Consider the following 21,036-nt stretch of genomic DNA (forward strand, 5'->3'; position numbering starts at 1 on the left):
CAAGATGGGGACCTGCATGGACTCCTCTAAACTAAAATCCTAGTTTAGATCTGGTTCTCGCTGCCATCAGTCAAGTTTTAAGTGTCTGACACACTCCCTGTTCCCCCAAAACTTTCCCTTGGGAACACAAATCCAAACACCTTGAATCTCAGCACAAAGGGAAATAATCCATTTCCCCCACCTTCTTCCCCCTCCCCTTGTCCTTGGGAGAGATACCTTGATTCAAACTCCTTGAATCAAACAAAGAGGGATTCACTTTTCCCCCCTCCCCTTCCCCTGAAAATCCAAACAAGGGAAGAAATCAATCAAGTTCTAAAAAGAAAAAATTTTATTAAAGAAAGTGTACCTTTTTTTTCTCTCTCTGTAATACCAGGATGGAAAAATATCACAGGGTCTGACTTCTAAATCTGGAGAGACTTCCCCCTCACTCCTCCTCAGAATAATCAAAGTAACAGCAAACAGGAGTAAAGAATTTATCCAGCAAACACACAATTGCAAATACAGAAAGTAACTCAAAAGACTAATCCGCCTTTTTAACTAATACTCACTATATTGAATAGAAGAGGCTATTTCAGGAAACTTGGAGAACTTGAAGGATATGACTGGCCTCTCTTAAATCCAAAAAGAGACTCAATCCAAAACAAAGGACACAGACAAAGACTTCCCTCCACAGAGATTTTAAATTATCCTGTCCCTTGATTGGTCCTCTGGTCAGGTGTTCATCAGGTTACTGAGCTTGTTAACCCTTTACAGGTAAAAGAGACCTTAACCCTGATCTGTTTGTTTATGACAACCAGTCAAAAATGCTTCCTTCAACAATTCACCATTTTGAAAGGGTTTTTTCTTCTTTGCGAGCAGATGAGCAATTTTAAAGGAAGCAACAGTAGCACTTTTAGACTTTACCACTTGTCTAGTGAAAACAGATTGCTGGGCAGCTAGAAGAAAATTAATCAACTCAAATCAAACCTTTCTCAACTCAGATTTAAGTGGATGGCTAATGTCAAAAGAGCCATGATTAGTTTGGAAATGGCATTCGACATTGTTTTTTCAGCACTGCAACAGTACCATTGCACAATAAGCAAACACATTTCCCTTTATTTTCAATAAAACAATAGGATTCTTCCCACTGTGCATTGAAATAACACATAAGTTGTCTTTTATTTGAACCATTCATTTTGGGGCAAAATGTTAAAATAAAAAATCGCAAAGCACGAGAAAACAGCAGTATCAGTGCAGCGGAAGAATACTCACATAATATACAGAAACACAAGTCACTGACATTCCAGTGCATGTGCAGACGCAAGCAGGAAAAAAAAAAAAAGCGGTGATACACGAGTGACGAGAGGTTGGAACCAACAGCACGTGCATGAAACAGCCTACATCTGCACTACCATGATACTACTGAACCTGGTAGGTCATTCCGGCCAACGAAAGTGAGACCAGTTTATGCTGGGCAGCGTGGAGAGAAGCCGCAGCCCCGAGTCTGCCGGGGACAGAGAACATCTGTCCCTGGCAGGCGTGAGGCTGCAGCACTACTTTTCACACCTTGTCACTAGGCAGGCACACATACATGCCCCGGCGGGTGCCACGGTACCCGCGGGCACCACATTGGGGACCACTGATCTAAGGTTTTTTGTTTTGTTTTTTTCTGAGGCTGTCTTTCTGTCTAGATTTTGTTGTTGTTAATTTAAAAGCTCAGAAGTCCCTAGCCCTTATGACTGCACAGACAACCTCCAACTCAAGTAACTGATGCTGTGACGTTTGCTGAATTTGAGAATGCTGCCATATATAAGCCTTGAGTTCCCAGCATCCTTCACAGTTATGTCAACAGAGCTACAAGGTATGTGTGGCTTTGAGAATATTGAATATAGGTAGGACATACCCTAAAAGCAATGAAAATTGATCTCAGACATGACCCATTTTCATAATCTATTTTTCTTTGAATGATGGTCCCTATTGTATTCCACTGTGGGCTACACATATCACCCATGTGCCTGGAGCCACAGGATTTGAAAGTAGTGTCCGTTGATCCACGCACGCACCTGGCTCACCTTGTGCAGGGCCCCCAATGTTTCCATTTATCCTCCCCCCATGTAAATTCTGGGGCAAGACTGCTTAATTCTGTGGTCATGAAAAATCCCAGATTCTATACTTGCAGTATAAAGGCTCTGACGAATAGGGCCATTAACGCCGCTTCGATGTGGGGTTTTCACCTGTCTGCAGATTCAGGCAGGCATCACGCCACCAGTTACACTTTGTCCATCTTTTCAAGGAATGAGAAGATAGAAATCATAGCATCACAAATGTAGGGCTGGGAAGGACCTCAAGAAGTCATCTAGTCCATTCTCCCTCCCTCCTTGCCCTCGGTGTGCTGAGGCTGGACCAAGTATACCTAGATGAGCCCAGACAGGTGTTTGTCTAACCTGTTCTTAAAAACCTCTGATGACAGGGATTCTATAGCCTCCCTAGGTAACCTGTTCCAATAACTAACTACCCTTTATAGTTTTTTTCTAATATCCAACATAAATATCCCTTGCTGCAAACTAAGCCGATTACTTCTTGTCCTACCCTCAGTACCGTTAGAGAACAATTGATCACTCTCCCCTGATAAAAGTATTTTATGTATTTGAAGACTGTTCATAATATGTTCCTTCAGCTTTCTCTTCTCTAGCCTACACAGGCACAGTTCAGATTTAAAATTTTTATTAAAGTGAATGTTTGAAATGAAATATACACAGGTTCAGAGGGAAGGTACTGTACATCTGAGGTCAGGCTTGGGTTATGGGGGGTTACAGATATTTGTAAGGATGAAAAGGTACATACAAATCACATAACTGGCATAGACCCAGATTGGGGTGCAAGGGTTATTAAAGTGTCAGTGGATAAGTGGGCTCGGGTACGCCACCCATGGAATGAATAAGGAGTCCAAGTCCGTATCGGTGGAGCGGATAAGTACACGGGTGGGGTGCGTCCCTTGGTCCATCAGGGAAGGGAGTGGATTATTTCCCTGGTCGGCGGCTCTCCTCATATTTCCAAACCTCTTAGCTTTTTTTTTTTGCTCTCTTTTGAACGCTCTCCAATTTGTTTATATCATTGTTACAGTGTAGTGCCAAAAACTGGACACCATACTCCAGCTGAGGCCTCACCATTGCTAAGTAGAGTGGAACAATTACCTTCTGTGTCTTACCTATGACACTCCTGTTAATATTGTAGAATCATAGGACTGGGAGGGATCTTGAGAGGTCTTCTAGTCCAGTCCCCTGCACTCATGGCAGGACTAAGTATTATCTAGACCATCCCTGACAGGTGTTTGTCTAACCTGCTCTTAAAAATGTCCAATGATGGAGATTCCACAAGCTCCCTAGGCAATTTATTGCAGTGCTTAACCACCCTGACAGTTAAGAAGTTTTTCTAATGTCCAACCTAAACCTCCCTTGCTGCAATTTAAGCCCATTGCTTCTTGTTAAGAACAACCTCCTTGTAACAACCTTTTATGTACTTGAAAATTTATGTCCCCTCTGTCTTCTCATCTCCAGACTAAACAAACCCAATTTTTTCACTCTTCCCTCATAGGTCATATTTTCTAGACCTTTAATTATTTTTGTTGCTCTTCTCTGGACTTTCTTCAATTTCTTCACATCTTTCCTGAAACGTGGCACCCAGAACTGAACACAATACTCCAGCTGAGGCCTAATCAGTGTGGAGAAGAGCGGAAGAATTACTTCTTGTGTCTTGCTTATGACACTTCTGCTAACACATCCTAGAATGATGTTCGCTTTTTTGCAAACAGTACTACATTTTGACTCATATTTAGCTTGTGGTCCACTACAACCCCTTGATCCCTTTCCGGGATCCTTCTTACTCCTTCTTAGTACTCCTTCTTAGGCAGTCATTTCCCACTTTGTATGTGTGCAACTGATTGTTCCTTCCTAAGTGGAGTACTTTGCATTTTTCCTTATTGAATTTCATCCTATTTACTTCAGACCATTTCTCCAGTTTGTCCAGATCATTTTCAATTATAATCCTATCCTCCAAAGCACTTGCAACCCCTCCCAGCTTAGCATTGTCTGCAAACTTTGTAAGTGTACTCTCTATGCCATTATCTAAATCATTGATGAAGATATTGAACACAACTGGACCCAGAACTGATCCCCGCGGGACCTCAATCGTTATGCCCATAGATTCCAAAATGACATCTTTTTTGCAACAGCCTCACTCTACTGACTCTCATTCCATTTGTGATCTGCTGTAATCCCCAGATCATTTTCTGCAGTACTACAGCCTAGCCAGTTTGTTCCCATTTTGTATTTGTACATTTGATTTTTCCTTCCTAAGTTTAGTACTTTGCGTTTGCTTTAATAGAATTTTCTCTTTTTAAATTCTCCAATTTATCAAGATCATTTTGAGTTCTATTCTGAAGGTATGTCTACACAACCTGCCAGATCAGCGGGTAGTGATCGATCTATCGGGGATCGATTTATTGTGTGTAGTGTAGATGCAATAAACTGATCCCCGATCGCTCTCCTGTTGACCGCTGAATTCCAGCTCAGCAAGAGGTGGAAGCAAAGTCGATGGGGGAGCAGCTGCCGTCGATCCCGTGCTGCGAGGACGCAAAATAAGTGATTCTAAGTTGATCTAAGATACGTCGACTTCAGCTACGCTATTCTCATCGATGAAGTTGCGTATCTTTAGACCAAGCCTAAAACAATGCTCCTCATGCACACTCAGCCCCATGGTGCAGACACCTGACAGTTGTACTTGGCTTGAAGCACAATGTGGTTGACATACCATCTTGTGACTGGCAAAGAGTGTGGTATTTTCCATGTTTTACTGAAGTATTATTAGTATTGTACGCTACATTAACCAGACAATTGGCAGCCAAGCTTCCTTACAGATTCCCAGAAACCCTATCTGTTCTTACTCACATCTCAGTGGCAGTCAAGAGTCTTTCATCTGTTTTACGACAGCAGAAGAAATATTAAGAATAACAATAGTCTCACCTGACAGTTGCATTCTTTCAAATGCTGTTCAATATCATTTCAATCAAACAAAGGATAGCTGCTTTGCTACAGTGGGCAGTTCTGGCCATCAGTCATAAGAGTCTTTGTTAGGATCTTTCTTTCTCTTTTGAGGAAGATAGATGATGATGCAGGATACCAGTGGATTGTCTCTGTAAAGAGGTCAATAAGTTTTCTTAAGAATATATGTAAAATTTCTAAGAAGGGTGAACAAAACTAGCTGCACTGATTATGGGCCTGTTCCAAATAAAGACAATGAAAATTTCTCACTGATTTTCAATGGAAAGGCAGAAGCCTTGCTGGCTATGCTGATAGAGCTTAACTTTGATGAAGAGGCAAATTTTTTAAACCTTAAAAAAAACCAAAAACTTAAATATCAAATTTAGATGATGCAACATTAAAGTTTTAACATTATATCCATATTAACTATCCATTCACACATTTATCCAGTTTTTTTCAGTTGAGTCTGAAAAGCTATACCGTGTGTTAGTTCCCCCTTTCAAGTATGTTTGACAACTTATTTTGGAACTGATTCAATGTCAAATCTGTAATAATTTTGTTGAATTACACTAGTATTAACTATTTGAGCCACAAATCTCTAAATTTTGTCTGTATTTATGGAAATGTTTGGCATCATTCTTCTGTATATAATGTCTTCCACTCATCAGACCCATTAATCACAGATTCACCTATGGACTTGTTTTTCAACTAGTTTATAGTAATTTTACATTTAGCAATCAGCAATACAAAGAATTTAATTTCTAAACACTTCCCACCTGTTATGGTCATTGTACATTGCTATCGTGTGGTTGGTATTTCAGCTCCTGTTACACTTGTCAGTACTTTTAAAACCTGTACCCAGAACTTCTGAATGTACATGTATTCACTTTTCAGGTAGCAGAAAGCATCTGTCTTTATATGGCACCGAAAAATGTCTGGTAGTTCTTTTTTAACTTTTGTACTATCGGCCACTATACACCTGGGTATATAGTAAGACCTTATAAGGCAGGGGTGGGCAAACTATGGCTTGACAGCCGTTTTAATGTGGCCCTCCAGCTCCCACTTGGGAGCGGGGTCTAGGGCTTGCCCTGCTCCGACACTCCAGACGGGGAGCAGGGTCAGTGGCCACACCACGCAGCTCTTGGAAGCAGTGGCATGCCCTGCTTCCAGCTCCTATGCATAGGGGCAGCCAGGGGGCTCCATCCACACTCTACCCCCGTCCGCAGGCACCAACCCTGCAGCTCCCATTGGCCAGGAACCATGGCCAATGAGAGCTGCAGGGGCGGCGCCTGTGGGTGGGGCAGCGCACAGCAGAGCTACCTGGCTGCACCTCCACCTAGGAGCTGAAGGGGGGACATGCTGCTGCTTCCGGGAGCCACTAGAGATAAGCGCTCCCTGGAGCCTTCACCCCTGAGCCACCCCTCCCTGACCTCCCACCCCAGTCTTCATCCCCCTCCTGCCCACCAAACCTCTCAGTCCCAGCCCAGAGCACCCTCCTGCACCCCAAACCCTTCATCCTCAGCCGCACCCCTAGCTGAAACCCACCCACACACGTGCCCCAATCCCCTGCCCCAGCCCAGATCCCCCTCCCACCCTTTGAACCCCTTGGTCCCAGCTCAGAGCACTCTCCTACACCCCAAACCCCTCATTCCCATCCGCATGCCCAGCCAGAGCCCGTACCTTCTCCCACACTCCAGCCCCAATTTTGTGAGCATTCATGGCCCACCATACAATTTCTATACCCAGATGTGGCCTTTGGGCCAAAAAGTTTGCCCACCCCAGTTATAAGGGCATAAAACTTGATATTATATGTTTGCCAATGCCCATGAGGCTACAATCGATTTGAAGAGACTCACTGAATGTTTAAATCATCTCCTATTGGGAAACATGCTGCAGCAATATCTACGAAATTCCAGGTCTCCTGTGGTGTTAAAGATGCACTTTAATTAACCTATTCAATTTTCAGTCTGGCAGGGAAGAACAGAGTCTAAGTAGTTTTTTTACATGTAACTTTCTTTTCACTTCAAAGGTTTGTCTGTTTGTTTTTTCTAAATTTTAGCACCAAAATACGAGAAGAATTATGATGTGCTGTCCATTTTTTCTAGCTTGTGCAAAAAAGAATATTCGGGTCCAGAGCAAGAAGTCTGCCTAATGTAGGCCTTGGCACACTAACATTCCCTGCCCTCAGATCCTCTGTGGACTCTCACATTTGTTATAGAGATATTAGTCTTTTGTCCGTAATAATGATTTCAGCATATTTTCTAAATTCTTCTTGATGTGTATATTTTTAAGCCGTCTTGTTGATCAGATATTGTTGGAATGGGTTTCCAAGTCATCTGTTTTTTTTTCTTGATGTGGTTTACGGCTTTTGTTTTCATCTTTGAATTTTTTTCCTTCCAGTTTCTGTTGTTTCCCATGGAGTTGATTATTTTCTGTTTCTCCCATATTAGATTCAAGCTTAATTACTTTCACTTTGACAATACAATTTCTTCTATTGATTTTTTTTTAAATATATCTAATACTTTGAATTGTTTGGCCAAAGCAAGACCCAAAGTTTGTTTCTTCTGGTCTCTATGTCCACTGTGGCAACAATTTAATACACTTTTAGGGATAAAATTTAATTTTTACTATTTTTAAATGGGCAATTTTGTGCCCTGTAGTTTGGGCTGTTAAACATAGCATTTTTTTGTTGGGGGAAGGCAAGCGTAGGTGCAAGCTGTGATTATTTTTTATCATCATCATGATCAAAGTGGCTCCAGGGAGGGCATCTCAGACATCTCCTCAAATAAGTTTTTCCATGAGGTTTACTATTTCAGTGCTTCTGTACCAGCTTAGCTGTTGATACTAGATCCCAGCCAGAGAAGAGAGATGTAAGGAGGGGCTGGACATTAAGAGAAGAGTGGTCCACTTCCACTAACAGTTGCGACTGTGGCTAGCAGGTTGTCTATGTGCATGTGTAACTCATCAATCACAAAGTACCCTGAACCTTCCAGTGCTGCTTTGGGGGAGGGAGAACACAAAGCTGACCGCTTCACTGTAGTCAGTGGAATTATGCCAGTGTGAATTTTGGCTAATGTGTTTAAAAAGTCCTCCAACAAAGAGTTTCTTAACGTACTCAAGATAAATAAGATTATCATGGGCTTTAGAGGTGCTTGTGATTGAGGATTTAAATTTAATCTTAGTTTCTATGAAACCTAGACTAACGGGAAGGAATTCATACCCCCATGCATTCATGGATGAGTGTCAGGTCTGAGCTGCCCTAAACATAACTGTAGGCAATTTTCTGGTGGTATAGTTACATTAAAACTCCCTACCCTATCCTCACTGACTCTCCATCTTGCTCTCAATCTAATTATCCCCAGGATCAATAACTAAATGCTGCCACAATTGCCTTAGTCTTTCTCTAATAAGATTTCACAAAGGTTGGCTAACTTAACTGCCATACTATGCTCACAACTTCTTTACAACTTACCATGACAGGTTTCACATGTATTGCAAAAATCACACTCACCACTCTTTTCACAGGCAGTGCCAAGTTTCCCATTTTCTATCTGACTGCCCAAACCAGCAGGCTCTCATGTGCTTTTCCTAGTCTAATGACTATTCATGAATGGCAGTGAATAGTCACTGGGCCAGCGAAAGCACTTGAGAATGAGCTGTGAGTGACGTAGCTAGATCAGTGGTTCTCAACCTATTTACTAGGGTTGTCAATTAATCTGTTAACTCATGCGATTAACTCAAATTAACTGCAATTAAAAAAATTAATTGTGATTAATCGCACTGTTAAACAATACCAATTGAAATGTATTAAATATTTTTGGATGTTTTCTACATTTTCAAATATATTGATTTCTATTACAACACAGAATATAAAGTGTACAGTAATCACTTTATATTATTACAAATATTTGCACTATAAAAATGATAAATACTATTTAATTCATCTTGTACAAGTACTGTAGTGCAATCTTTATTGTGAAAGTGTAACTTACAAATGTAGATATTCTGTTACATAACTTCACTAAAAAACAAAAGTGTAAAACTTTAGAGCAGTGATTCTCAAACTTTTGTACTGATGACCCCTTTCACATAGCAAGCCTCTGAGTGTGACCCCCCCCTTATAAATATATTTTAAAAAAAAGTTTAATTTAACACCATTATAAATGCTGGAGGCAAAGTGGGGTTGGGGTGGAGGCTGACAGCTCACAATCCCCCACATAATAGCCTCATGACCCCCGGAAGGGTCCCAATCCCCAGTTTGAGAACCCCTGCTTTAGAGCTGACAAGTTCACTCAGTCCTACTTCTTGTTCAGCCAATTGCTAAGACAAACAAGTTTTACATTTACGGGAGATACTGCTGACTGCTTCTTATTTACAATGTCACTTGAAAGTGAGAACAGGCGTTCGCATGGCACTTTTGTAGCTGGCGTTGCAAGGTATTTATGTGCCAGATATGCTAAACATTCATGTGCCCCTTCGTGCTTCAGCATTCCAGAGGACGATATTACATGCTGATGATGCTCATTAAAAAATGCTTTAATTAAATTTGTGACTGAATTCCTTGGGGGAGAATTGTATGTCTCCTGTTCTGTTTTACTCACATTCTGCCATATATTTCATGTCACAGCAGTCTCGGATGATGACGCAACACGTTTGTTTTAATAACACTTTCACAGCAGATTTGACAAAAAACACAAAGAAGGTACCAATGTGAGATTTATATGGACAGATACAGCACTCAACCCAAGGTTTAAGAATCTGAAGTGCCTTCTAAAATCTGAGAGGGATGAGGTGTGGAGAATGTTTTCAGATGTCTTAAAGGAGCAACACTCCAATGCGGAAACTACAGAACCCGAACCACCAAAAAAGGAAGTCAACCTTCTACTGGTGGCATCTGAGCCAGATGATGAAAATGAACATGCGTCGGTCAGCTCTACTTTGGATCGTTATCGAGCAAAAACCGTCTTCAGCATGGACACACATCTTCTTTAATGGTGGCTGAAGCATGAAGGGACATATGAATCTTTGGCGCATCTGGCACGTAAATATCTTGCAATGCTAGCTACAACAGTGCCCTATGGAAGCCTGTTCTCACTTTCAGGTGACATTGTCAACAAGACGTGGGCAGCATTATCTCCTGCAAATTGTAACCAAACTTTTTTGTCTGAGCAATTGGCTGAAGTAGGACTGAGTGGACTTGTAGGTTCTAAAGTTTTACCTTGTTTTATTTTTGAATGCAGTTATATTTTGTACATAATTCTACATTTGTAAGTTTAACTTTCATTATAAAGAGATTGTACTACACTACTTGTATTAGGTTGTAATAAAAAAAGTAAAATGAGCACTGTATACTTTGCATTCTGTTCTAATTGAAATCAATATTTGAAAATGTAAAGAACATCCAAAAATATTTAAATGGTATTATTGTTTAACAGTGGGGTTAATTGCAATTTTTTTAACTGCTTGACATCCCTACTATTTACCAGTGTGGGCTGTATCTACCTGTATGGCCCTGAAGATGACCACATAGCTCAGTTGTTCTCAACCTGTGGCCTATATCAATCTAGTTTTCAGGTGTACAGCAGGGCTCAGCTAGGATATGGGGCATCCAAGTTCAAGTGCCTGCTCCAATGCCTACAGAAAGTGGCACTGCTTTGGAGGAGAAATGGAAAGACCCCCCTACCAGAATATCCCGCTGCCTAGGGAGCAATGTAGGAGGTTCAAATTCAGATAATTGAACCTGCCTGGGAGAGTTCCCCAACCACTTGGCTAAAGGCTACAAGGGAGGCTGCTTGTCTCAACATGGCCAAACCCAAAAGACCGGATCTGGGTGAAACGAACCCTTGTTTCAATGTAACAGAGTATTTTCAACGTTTCATTTCTCCAAAAAGAGTTTTAAAAAATCCACTGTCGGTTTGCCTTGACCGACACTCAGAACAGCTCACCAGGGCAAGGAACCAAAACGCCACTGGGGGCCCAGCTCTGCCTTGCCAAGCGGGGAGCTGAAGGGCCAGGCGCGTGCTCCGAGGCCGGCGGCGCCCCCCTGGCACCTCCTTCAGCTGCGGGCTGGATGCCGCTCCCCCAACGCCGGCCGAGCCACCAGCAGGTTCCCGGCCCCGCGCCCGCGCCCCGCCCGCCCAAGCCGCCTTGGCCGCCGGGGGCGGGGCGGGGCGGCGCACGTGCGCGGTGGGTGACCCGCGGAACAGGCCGGACCCAGGGGGCCCGCGGGACAGGGGAAGCGCAGCAGCCCTTCGCCTCGACACCTCCCCCACGGGGCTACGGGAGCCTGGAGGGAGAAAAGCTGCCACTGAGCAGCCGATGTCGAGGCTAGAGCGTCCCGACGCCGCGACTCTCTAACAGGCACCGCACGCTCCTCTCTATGGTTGGGCCCGCCTCCCGAGCCCTTGGCTGCGAGCGCACAGCACGGAGCGGTTGTGGAGGTGCCGCCATGATGAACAGCGGTGGAATCGGGGTGCCGCTCGGCTTCCCCTTGGGCCCTACCTCCGTCATCCAAGTCACCAACCTCTCCTCGGCGGTAACCAGCGAGCAGATGCGGACGCTCTTCGGCTTCCTGGGAGAAATCGAGGAGCTGCGCCTTTATCCCCCAGAGTAAGTGAGGCCTTGCCCGGGCCATAGAGAGGAGGAGGAAGAGAGGGGCCCAGAAAGGCTTGTGGGATGCCGCGAAGGCCATCTTGATTATGGGCGGCCGGCCCATCTCTATGGCGTTGGGGTCACGTGATCCCATTTAGCTGTGCTTTGCCGCTCTACGGGAAGGAATGTTGCCCGAAGCTAAGATGGCGGCCGCCGCCCGCTGCCTGGAACCTGCCCCTCCCCCAGCCACAGGGAGGGAGCCTCGGGGTCTCTGTTGTCTCCGCTCCGACCCAGAGCGGCCTCTGTAGCCTAGTAACCGGAATCGGGGCTGCGGGCTCCCCACGCGTCAAGTGCCTTGGGCTCAGCGACTGTAGAAAAGTGAACCTGAGTCGTCCCCCGCCGGCTGTCCTGGAGCCTGACACTTCCCTGAGCCCCCTAGTGAGGGGAGTTTCCTCCTCCCTGCACCGCCACTCTGGCCCTTGCCCTGAACCTTCGCCCACTCTGGTCTCAGTCCTGAATCCCCCGTGAGGGGACTCTCCTCTGAACCTACCCCCAATGATGGGAGCCTGCTCCCACTCTCATCCCCCAGTGAGTGGAGCTGTCCCCCGTCCCTGCGCGATGAGGGGGGGGCTCGTTTCTTACCCCCTCTCTGGAACTAAACTGAAGCCCACCCCGATGGGGGAGTCTCCTCTCTACCACCGGCCCTAAACCTCACTCTGGTGATGGAGTCTCATCTCTGTTTATAAAGAATATAAGCTCAGAAGTAGTTCCAGGTTACCTGTCCTTAAGCCCACCTACCAATTTTTGTTGTTTTACAGTCTTGCTTTCCTATTTTTTTTAATGTATTGCTCTGTAAAAGGTGTACATAAAGGGGAAAGTGATTATCACTTTAAATAATGAAACTGGCCTTACACTAAGTGTTCTGAAATGATTACAGTAAACAAGGTTGAAAAAAGAGAAAAATAACTAATCTTTTCTAACAATAACAGTCTTGAGTTCTTTGTGAATGTGTAACCACAGTACGTAAAACATTTTCAGACATTAGCATGATTTTTTTGATGGTTTAGGTTTAATATGACCCTTTTAAATATTTGCTGGGCTTATGGGTAGGACTTCACAGCAGCAAATAGGAAAAGGGAGAAGGCACTTTTTCCAGATGACATCTCTGTCCTTTGAAACTGAAAGTATATGTATCACTGAATGTTTGAAAGCTATAAATAGGGATGCAGGGTAGGGGGAAATAAAGATACTTCCATCAAAATATATTGGAGTAGGAAATTTCTAAATGAGGAATGTTTAAAAAAATCCAAAATGAGATTTAAGATCTTATTGACATACTTACAATACAATCTTCTATACTCACAGGAAGAAACTTACAATAGCCTTAACATAGCACTTATATGCTATATTTTATTTTAAAATTGCTCTCCAGATATTTGCTAATTAACATGAGTTTTCTTCCAAATGTATGGTGGATGCAGCTGTTGATCTCATTTATTATTGTTTTATGTTGTAAGATTTAAATAAAGTGGATGCTCCTTTCACACCATAGAGAAATCTGTTTATGCAATAAATAGTATATATTTAAAACTTAAACTGAAATCCAATACCACAGCAAATCTTAATTTACATGTGCATGTTAAAAGGATTTAAACCTCAGCTATGGTGGATCCATTCTGTGTTCAGAAATGTTGTGGGATAGAGGATATATTCCCATTTTTCTGTAATTTTATTTTAGATTTTATTTTATTTTATTAAAACCTCTTTTAAAATAAAAATAAATACATAATCTAGTGCCAAATGGTACTGGAGTTCCAATACTTGACATGGTTTGCAATTAATATTTTAGATAAAACTGAGGCTTTTAACTAATTTCTTTTGTGAACCAACAATAACATACTTGTTGACAATTAAAATTAAAATAAATTAAAAGTAGGCTTTCTAAACACAGCAGTCATTTGAAAAACACTTTTTTAAACATTAAGACAAGCACAGGGAATAATATATATATGCATTAGTAGCAAAAGCATATTTAGGAAAAAGTCCTTTGAGTTAACAAAATGACAGCAATGAATGTCAGACAGGAATTCAGTACAGAATGTTGAGAATACTTTTCTGATTTCTTTTTGTTACATATTTATTGGGTTTAGATTTTAGAATGGAATTACATTTCCAAGAATCTTCCTCAAAGCTTTAAGAACCTAACCCCCACTATAGATACAGCTAGTCAACCTCGCTACCACCTCTCAAGGGTGTGTATTTACTACAGCAACAACAAAAAAACCCACTTCCATTGCTGCAGCAAGTGTCTGTACTACAGCAGCATAATTGCAGCTCTGTCTACACTATAAACACTACAGTGACAAGTCACATCTTGTGTAGCAATATGGAAAAGATTGGGTGGCATATTGCTGAAATCTCTGAGTGAGGCTTTTTCAGATTTTATTTTGGGGGAATATAATCAAGGTATTTTTGTTTAAAAAATAAATATATGAATGCTTGCTGGCAGGGGAGTAGAGGAGTGGGGGGGAATAAGGGTAAGATGGAGGTTTGGAAGTGCAAGAAGATGTGGATAAATGGGGATGTGAGAGCGGTTGGGGGCTTTGGGGAGTACACATGGGGGTGAGTGGCAGAAGGGCTGGGGGAAAACAGGTATAGGTGACTGTTGACCTCACATTTTCCCCTTCTGTATATGTGCCAGGATTGGGTGGTCTGAACCCCTCTTTCTACCCCTCATGTGAGCTGGGATCTGGGAGTCTGCTCCCCAGGGGGCACTCCCTACCCACTGTGTATGCCAGCACTGGGCCTCTGAGAGTAAATATATATATAATTTTCCTTTTAACATCATCCATGGACAATATTTTTTGTATGTATATTCCGCGTACCAGGACTTCTTGTGCTAATAGGCTATTTATGGGTCCTACCATCTCTTTCAGTCCAAGACTGTGACTCTTCGTTTTTTAATGCCAGTACTGGAGACAGTTTGTAGCTGTCCACAAGACCCAAAGGTTTGCTCACACACCGCAAACTGGCTGTCAACACTCCTCCCTTACCCATTGAACTACCTGCTTTTAAGCATTGGTAGTAGTGAGCAGAATCTTTTTACCTCATTCCATTGTCTGCCTTAGGGGACCAAATGGCTTCAGGGGCTTTACTTCCCAAACAGGACCATCCACTACCTTCCTTTGCTCTGTTTGTTTCCTCCTGCGTTATCATGGCAGAGCAAGCCAAAGGTTAAGAGGTCCCTATGTGAGGAGATGCCCAGAAAATACAGAGGAGAAGCTCTGCCAGACTTGGTCCCAACCCACTGTTGCTTTGCTAAGGCTCAGTGTTTGTATGGCTTTTAGTAACCTCTGCATTCCCTTGCAGCAGCTGAGATTCCTCTGGAGACACCACTGCAAAATCTGTTCAGTCCTCTTTAGCTCTTGAGTCTCACCAAACCAGACCATTCACACCAATCAAGACTCTTTGAGGTAAATCTGAAAAGCTACCTGATCCCTTGCTCCAGTCCACTTCTGAAGGGCGTCTGGTCCCATCCTAACCTCTTAAGTAGGTCAATGAGTCACTTGGCAAAAAATAGAATATCCTTTTTCCCCATGAGAAAGATCTGGGCTCTTAAGGATGTTTCCTTGTTCTTTCTCTTCACCTACATTTCAGATGATGATTAGCCTGCTTAGCTGAAGATCCTTCCTCTAAGGTAATACAAGAACATCTTCCTTATGAGTGTGTCTATACCCCCATAAAAGACAAAACTCTAAAAGCCAAAAATCTCATCTCCTTCCTTCAATTCTAGCTCTTTGCCTAAAGAATTGGTTTTGGATCGCAATAATTCTGAGAAGCAGGAGTCTCTCTTTCTCTCAGCTGTTTGTGACAATAGGAAAGAAGGCAGTAGCTCCATAGAGTAAATGTGCATGTGCAGGCTAAAGCAAATACATAAAATTAAATCAGAATTCACCTTCCTTCTTTCTTCCATTTAAGAAGTCATTTGGGAAGTTTGGGAAACTCCTGACAAAGGAGAAGTCTCAGTCAAAAAGTTCTTCAATTCTTCAACTTCTTGATCTTCCTTAAAGTTGATGCAGCAGTGACGTCCCTGGCAAAGATTGTGGTAACTCCTGCTAAGGGGAATTTCTTTCTAACCGCTCTTCACTGGGTGATAGAAGAAACACTTAGAAAGAATTTTGAAACTTCTTCATTAACTCTTAAAACTGTTGTTTTAAAAATTGTCCGATGGAGAATCTTGGTAAATTACTCTCACCGTTAAGAATTTATGCCTTATTTCCAGTCTGAATTTTTCTAGCTTCAGCTTTCACATACTCCCCTGACTCCACCCTGCAGAATTCCTGTGCTTCCCTGCTGAAAATGACAGGGAAGCAAAGGGAAGCCACAGCAGGGGGGAGGGGATGACCATGGGTGCAGGGTTTTTGGGTTTTTTTTGGGGGGGGGAGGGGGCTTGTCCCCCCAAACAAAGGCAAGGCATGGGGAGGCACACAGGTTTATGTGCCACTGCTCCCCCCCCCCCCCCCAAAATTCTGCAAGCGCAGAGCTGCCCATCTGAAGGAGGCTTCCTCTTAACTCCGCTGACTCTGCTGCTCTATGCCACCTCTGCAGCTGAATGCCGCCTCCGGGGTCCTAGAGCCAGTTGTGCTCTCCTTCCGTGTGCTGGGAGCCTTCCTGTTTTCTGTGCAACAGTGAGTGTCCATGGTGGGGCTGGGTAAAGGGGGTGGGGGAATGAGGGAAGAGAGGATGGGGAGAAGAGGCAGTGGTGAAGGAAGGGGAGAGAAATGGGGGGGAGGGAGATGGAGAAAGGGATAGGGGAATTGCAGGAGGAAAGCGGGAGCCCATCATGCAGCGTCCCCTCCGCAGCAACTGTGCCTCACCTGTTAAGCAAGCCCATTGAACCCTCTACACTTGGACTCCTCTGAGCCCCCCACACCCAGACCCCCACCCCACTGATCCCCAAGCAGCTGCACCTGGACCCCCACCCCATCAAGCTCCACTCCCCCAGAACCTGGACCCTCCCACGGAGCTCCCCCCACCTCCTGCTGAGCCCCAATCACCTTCACCTGGATCCCCTGCAGAGTCCCATTGCCCCTGCACCCGGAACCGCCCCAGCAAGCCTTTGTGCATCCAGATCTCCCACTGAGCCACATGCACCCAGATTGCCCCACACAGAAGCCTCTCAACCCACACCTGGATCCCCCCACACTAAGCCCCTCCACACTTGGATCCTGCTGGGCTGAGCTTGCCTATCCAGACCTCGTGCACCTGGCGCAGAGGGGCAGGCCCAGCCTGCACTGTGTCTGGGTCAGGTGCAGCCTCACTGCCGAGTCCCTGCACCGGGGTAGGTGAGGGCTTCAGGGTGATCTCCCACCTCAATGCAGTCAGTGGCCTGTGCTCTCCACTGCCATGCTGGAACCATATTTATTTATTGACAAATAAAATTTGCAGAATTTTAAAATATTGTGTGCAGAACTTCTAATTTTTTGGCACAGAATTCTCTCAGGAGTATTTTCCATAAACCCACATTGATTTACATTAATCACTGTCTTCCTTTAGTTCTTTATTAATCATGTTCCATATCAACCGCTCCATTATCTTGTTCAGGATCGATGTCACGCTGACAGTTCTATAATTACCTGGGTCATCCTTTTACCCTTTTTAAAAATCAGCATAATATTACCTTTCTTCTGATCTTTTGGAACTTTTCCAGTGTTCCAAGGCTTATTGAACGCTCCTCAGCAAGCTCCCCAGCCTGCTCTTTTAAAACTCTTGGATGCAAGACTTTAAAATGTCTATATGAGTGAATTGGCTAGGGTAACCAGATAGCAAATATGAAAAATCGGGATGGGGGTGAGGGGTACTAGGAGCCTATATAAGAAAAGGACTGTCCCTATAAAATCAGGACATCTGGTCACCCTAGAATTGGCTTCTCTATCAGCTTTCGACTACTCTTGTAATAAGAGTGATTCAGAAGATAAAAAAGGAGGTGACGGTGGTCATGGGTCAAATAGTCCATTGTACTCGGACCTAGTGGAAGATTGCATGGAGATTTCTGGGACATCATCTTTCCTAGAGGCCTGCTTATGCATTCCAGTCAAAACTACATGAACCTAACAGCTTGGTGTTAGCAGCAAACCCTAAACAAAATAAGAGAGTCCTCTAGAGCAGTGGTCTCCAAAATGGGGGGCGTGGCAGGAGGAGCACTGCTGCGGGGGGTGGGGGGGCGAGGGTGGCCGGAGGAGGGAGAGAGCGAGCAGGAAAACTGCCCCCCTCCCTCCCCGGCAGGGCCACCCGGAACACAGGGGCTTTAGGGCCCTGGGCTAAGGGGGCCCTGGGGCCCCGGCCTGCAGCTCTAAAGCCCGTTTCAGAATGTGGCCCTGAGTCCTCTGGCCCGTGGAGGAGCAGGGGCAGCCGCACAGCCAGCGGCCGCAAAGAAGCGGCGCTTTCCCCTACAGCCCACTTCATCAAAAGCTTATGCTCAAATAAATTTGTTAGTCTCTAAGGTGCCACAAGTACTCCTGTTCTTTTTGCAAATACAGACTAACACAGCTGCTACTCTGAAACCTGTCAGAGTCTACTGAATCTAAAGCATTTTGGGGTGGGGACCCAACCCTCCCCCCCCCCCCCCAAACCCAGTAAATCTCTAGTCCTTAGGGGTTCAAAATTAGCCTTTTAAATGTGAAGCAAGAATAGATTGATTTCTTATCAATTTCATTCCTTCCTTAAATGCCTGGGTCACCCAAATCCTCCATAGCCAGGTGGATACATATTGTGTTGCAGAAGCTTATTCAGCTGCAGATAAACCAGTTCCAATAGAGCTCAGAGCCCAGTCCACATGTTTCTCTGTGTACAGTAACTCCTCACTTAACGGTGTAGTTATGTTCCTGAAAAATGCGACTTTAAGTGAAACAATGTTAAGCAAATCCAATTTCCCCATAAGAATTAATGTAAATAGAGGGGATTAGGTTCCGGGGGGGGGGGGGGAATTGCCAGACAAAAGGCATTATATACATTTTAAATAAGCAATTTAATACGGGTACTGTACAATAGTTGGGAGGTGCCCCTGCCTTACCCTACACAGGCACAGCCCACTGGCACTGGAGATGAGGCAGGCAAGGAGGCTGAAGGTGCTGTAGGCTAGGAGAAGCACGTTGTGCAGCAGCGGCAGCTTCCCCTAGTCTGCAAGCACCGGGGGGGGCTCAACCCTCAGCCCACCCACTCCCTCCCATCCTCCAAGTCCCCATCCTTGACCTGCCTCTTCTCCCCACCACTTCCTCCCCCTTTACTTCCCACACTGCGTCCTTGCTCCTCCCCCTCCCTCCCCTCCATTCTAAAGCCGCAAGCCAGCTGGCTGCCTGGGGCGGGAGGGAGGGGGAAGCTTGCACACCGCGTCCTCGCTCCTCCTCCTTCCCTCCTGCCCCCAAAATGCCGCAAGCCAGCTGATTGCCGCAGGCAGGAGGCAGGGAAGGGAGGGGGAGGCGTGCCGAGTCCTTGCTCCTCCCCCCTCCCTCCTGCCAGGACAATCAGCTGGCTTGCAGCATTTAGGGGGCAGGAGGAGGGGGGGAGGGAGGAGCACGGACTTGGCACGCAGGCTTCCCCTCCCTCCACCCGTCTCCTGCCTGGAGCAATCAGCTGGCTTGTGGCATTCCCCCCCCTCCTGCCCCCAAAACGCAGCAAGTCAGCTGATTGCTGCGGGCAGGGGAGAAGGGGGAAGGCGCTGATCCATGGGGTCTGCCGGCGGGCGGGAGGCACTGTGTGTGTGGGGGGGGGGCACGTAGGGAGGCTGCCAGCTGTGGAGAAAGCAGGCAGCCAAACAGCGTAAGAGTGGAGCATTGCACAACTCTAAATGAGCATGTTCCCTAATTGTTCAGCAATGTAACAATGAAACTACGTTAACCGGTACCACTTAAAGTGAGGAGTTACTGTATACCATTCTGCTTAGGAGTATGCATTTTTCACACTCTGAGCAGCATAGTTATGCTGGCTTAATTATCTAGTGTAGACCAGGCCTACGTTGCTCCGCAGAAGCATTCTTTTGTGGGAAGAAGGGGAAACGTGCTTTTTTCTGTTCTCCTAATCTCTCTGTCACGTATTTATTTTTTCTTCCCTCTTGCTGTGTCCCAAATGCCTCTGACTGGGGGAGAGATCAGATCCAGAATGGCAAACTTTTCACCTAATGACTATCTTTCTGGAAATGACCCCCTCCACTCCAATCTACTCATGCTCCGAAATTTAAGTGCCCCTGGGTTCCTATGCAATGATTCTTCAGGTTCATTTAAATAGTTAATATGGTGAAATAAGGCATTTCTGTTGAGAAGTTTATGTTCTGCTAAGTAGGATTTAGTAATTGCACACAGGGCAGGTCTACACTACGGGGGAAAATCGATATAAGATACGTAACTTCAGCTACGTGAATAACGTAGCTGAAGTCGAAGTATCTGATATCGAATTGCTTACCATCCTCACGGCACGGGATCGATGTCCGCGGCTCCCCATGTCGACTCCGCTACCGCCGTTCGCGTTGGTGGAGTTACGGAGTCGACATGAGCGCATTCGGGGATCGATATATCGCGTCTAGATGAGACACGATATATCGATTCCCCGAGAAATCGATTGCTACCCGCCGATATGGTGGGTAGTGAAGACGTACCCACAGTTCTGGAAGTACTCAACTGGAGTGAGGACTTAAGGGGTGTAAGCAACCTCAAGTGCCTCATGGAAGGTCTGAACTGTTTCCAGTATTTGCAGGAAGAGAGCCACTGTTTAAATATATCTGACAGGGTTAGAGGCCAGTCTCAGAAAGGAAATAATCAAATAGCAAATTTTCCATTGTTGGCTGCTTTATTAAAAGACATTATCACATGAGCTTCTTCTGGGTCTTGCTGAATGCAAATCGCAAATCCCAATAATATCACATTTTGTGCCTCTTCTTAGTCTTTTAAGACCTCCGGCATACCACTAATCTACTTTTGACATGAGGAATATAAAGTAAATATTTGTACAATGGATATAAACCCTGTTTAGAGAACACTTCTGAAAGATTTATTTTAAAATTATTTTAACTGATTTCATTGTGCATAGTTAGGCTTAAAGGATTATATTTTTTTATCAGTACATGTCGGCAAATGTCAATTTCACCGTAGGCATGCAAATATTTTCCTCAATAACAATAAAAATGTACAGATAAGCAAAGTTAGAAAAATGCTGCTTGAGAACTTACTAGAGTTTGATTTAAGAATATTTACTTTGTCAATATTACATGTTAAAATACACAATTTGGTTTTTAATTACTATAAAGTTTTATCTTTTTGAATATTAGCATCTACTAAAATTAAATAAGTATTGCCAACCACCCTATAATTTCCCCCAATTGCAAAAATTTTAATAGATAATTTTTAAGCTTTTTTTTGTTTTAAACATCAATATT

The 21,036-nt window shown here is 44.4% G+C and overlaps 2 protein-coding genes across 13 annotated transcripts in view; one reads left to right on the top strand and one right to left on the bottom strand.

Moving 5' to 3' along the window:
* Positions 1–11,781, bottom strand: part of LOC123373324 — a 73,722-nt gene extending 61,941 nt beyond the window's left edge. For 2 of the 11 annotated variants that reach the window (XM_045022304.1, XM_045022303.1), the window contains exons 1-2: positions 11,520–11,777; positions 5,001–5,170 (exon numbers count right to left, since the gene is read on the bottom strand). In XM_045022304.1, coding sequence (XP_044878239.1) covers positions 5,001–5,013 — 13 coding nt within the window. In that variant the 5' untranslated portion in view covers positions 5,014–5,170; positions 11,520–11,777. Of the gene's footprint in view, positions 1–5,000; positions 5,171–10,963; positions 11,294–11,519 lie in introns of those variants that run through there. The other 9 variants (XR_006580659.1, XR_006580657.1, XR_006580658.1 and 6 more) reach the window with 7 other exon arrangements.
* SREK1 (splicing regulatory glutamic acid and lysine rich protein 1) overlaps positions 11,298–21,036 on the top strand; it is a 47,045-nt gene continuing 37,306 nt past the window's right edge. The window contains exon 1 of one of the 2 annotated variants that reach the window (XM_045022282.1): positions 11,298–11,627. In XM_045022282.1, the coding sequence (XP_044878217.1) occupies positions 11,398–11,627 (230 nt within the window). In that variant the 5' untranslated portion in view covers positions 11,298–11,397. The remainder of the gene's footprint in view (positions 11,628–21,036) is intronic. The other variant, XM_045022281.1, reaches the window with a different exon arrangement.

The sequence above is a fragment of the Mauremys mutica genome, chromosome 6 (assembly GCF_020497125.1).
Source record: "Mauremys mutica isolate MM-2020 ecotype Southern chromosome 6, ASM2049712v1, whole genome shotgun sequence".
NCBI classification, from domain to species: Eukaryota; Metazoa; Chordata; order Testudines; family Geoemydidae; genus Mauremys; species Mauremys mutica.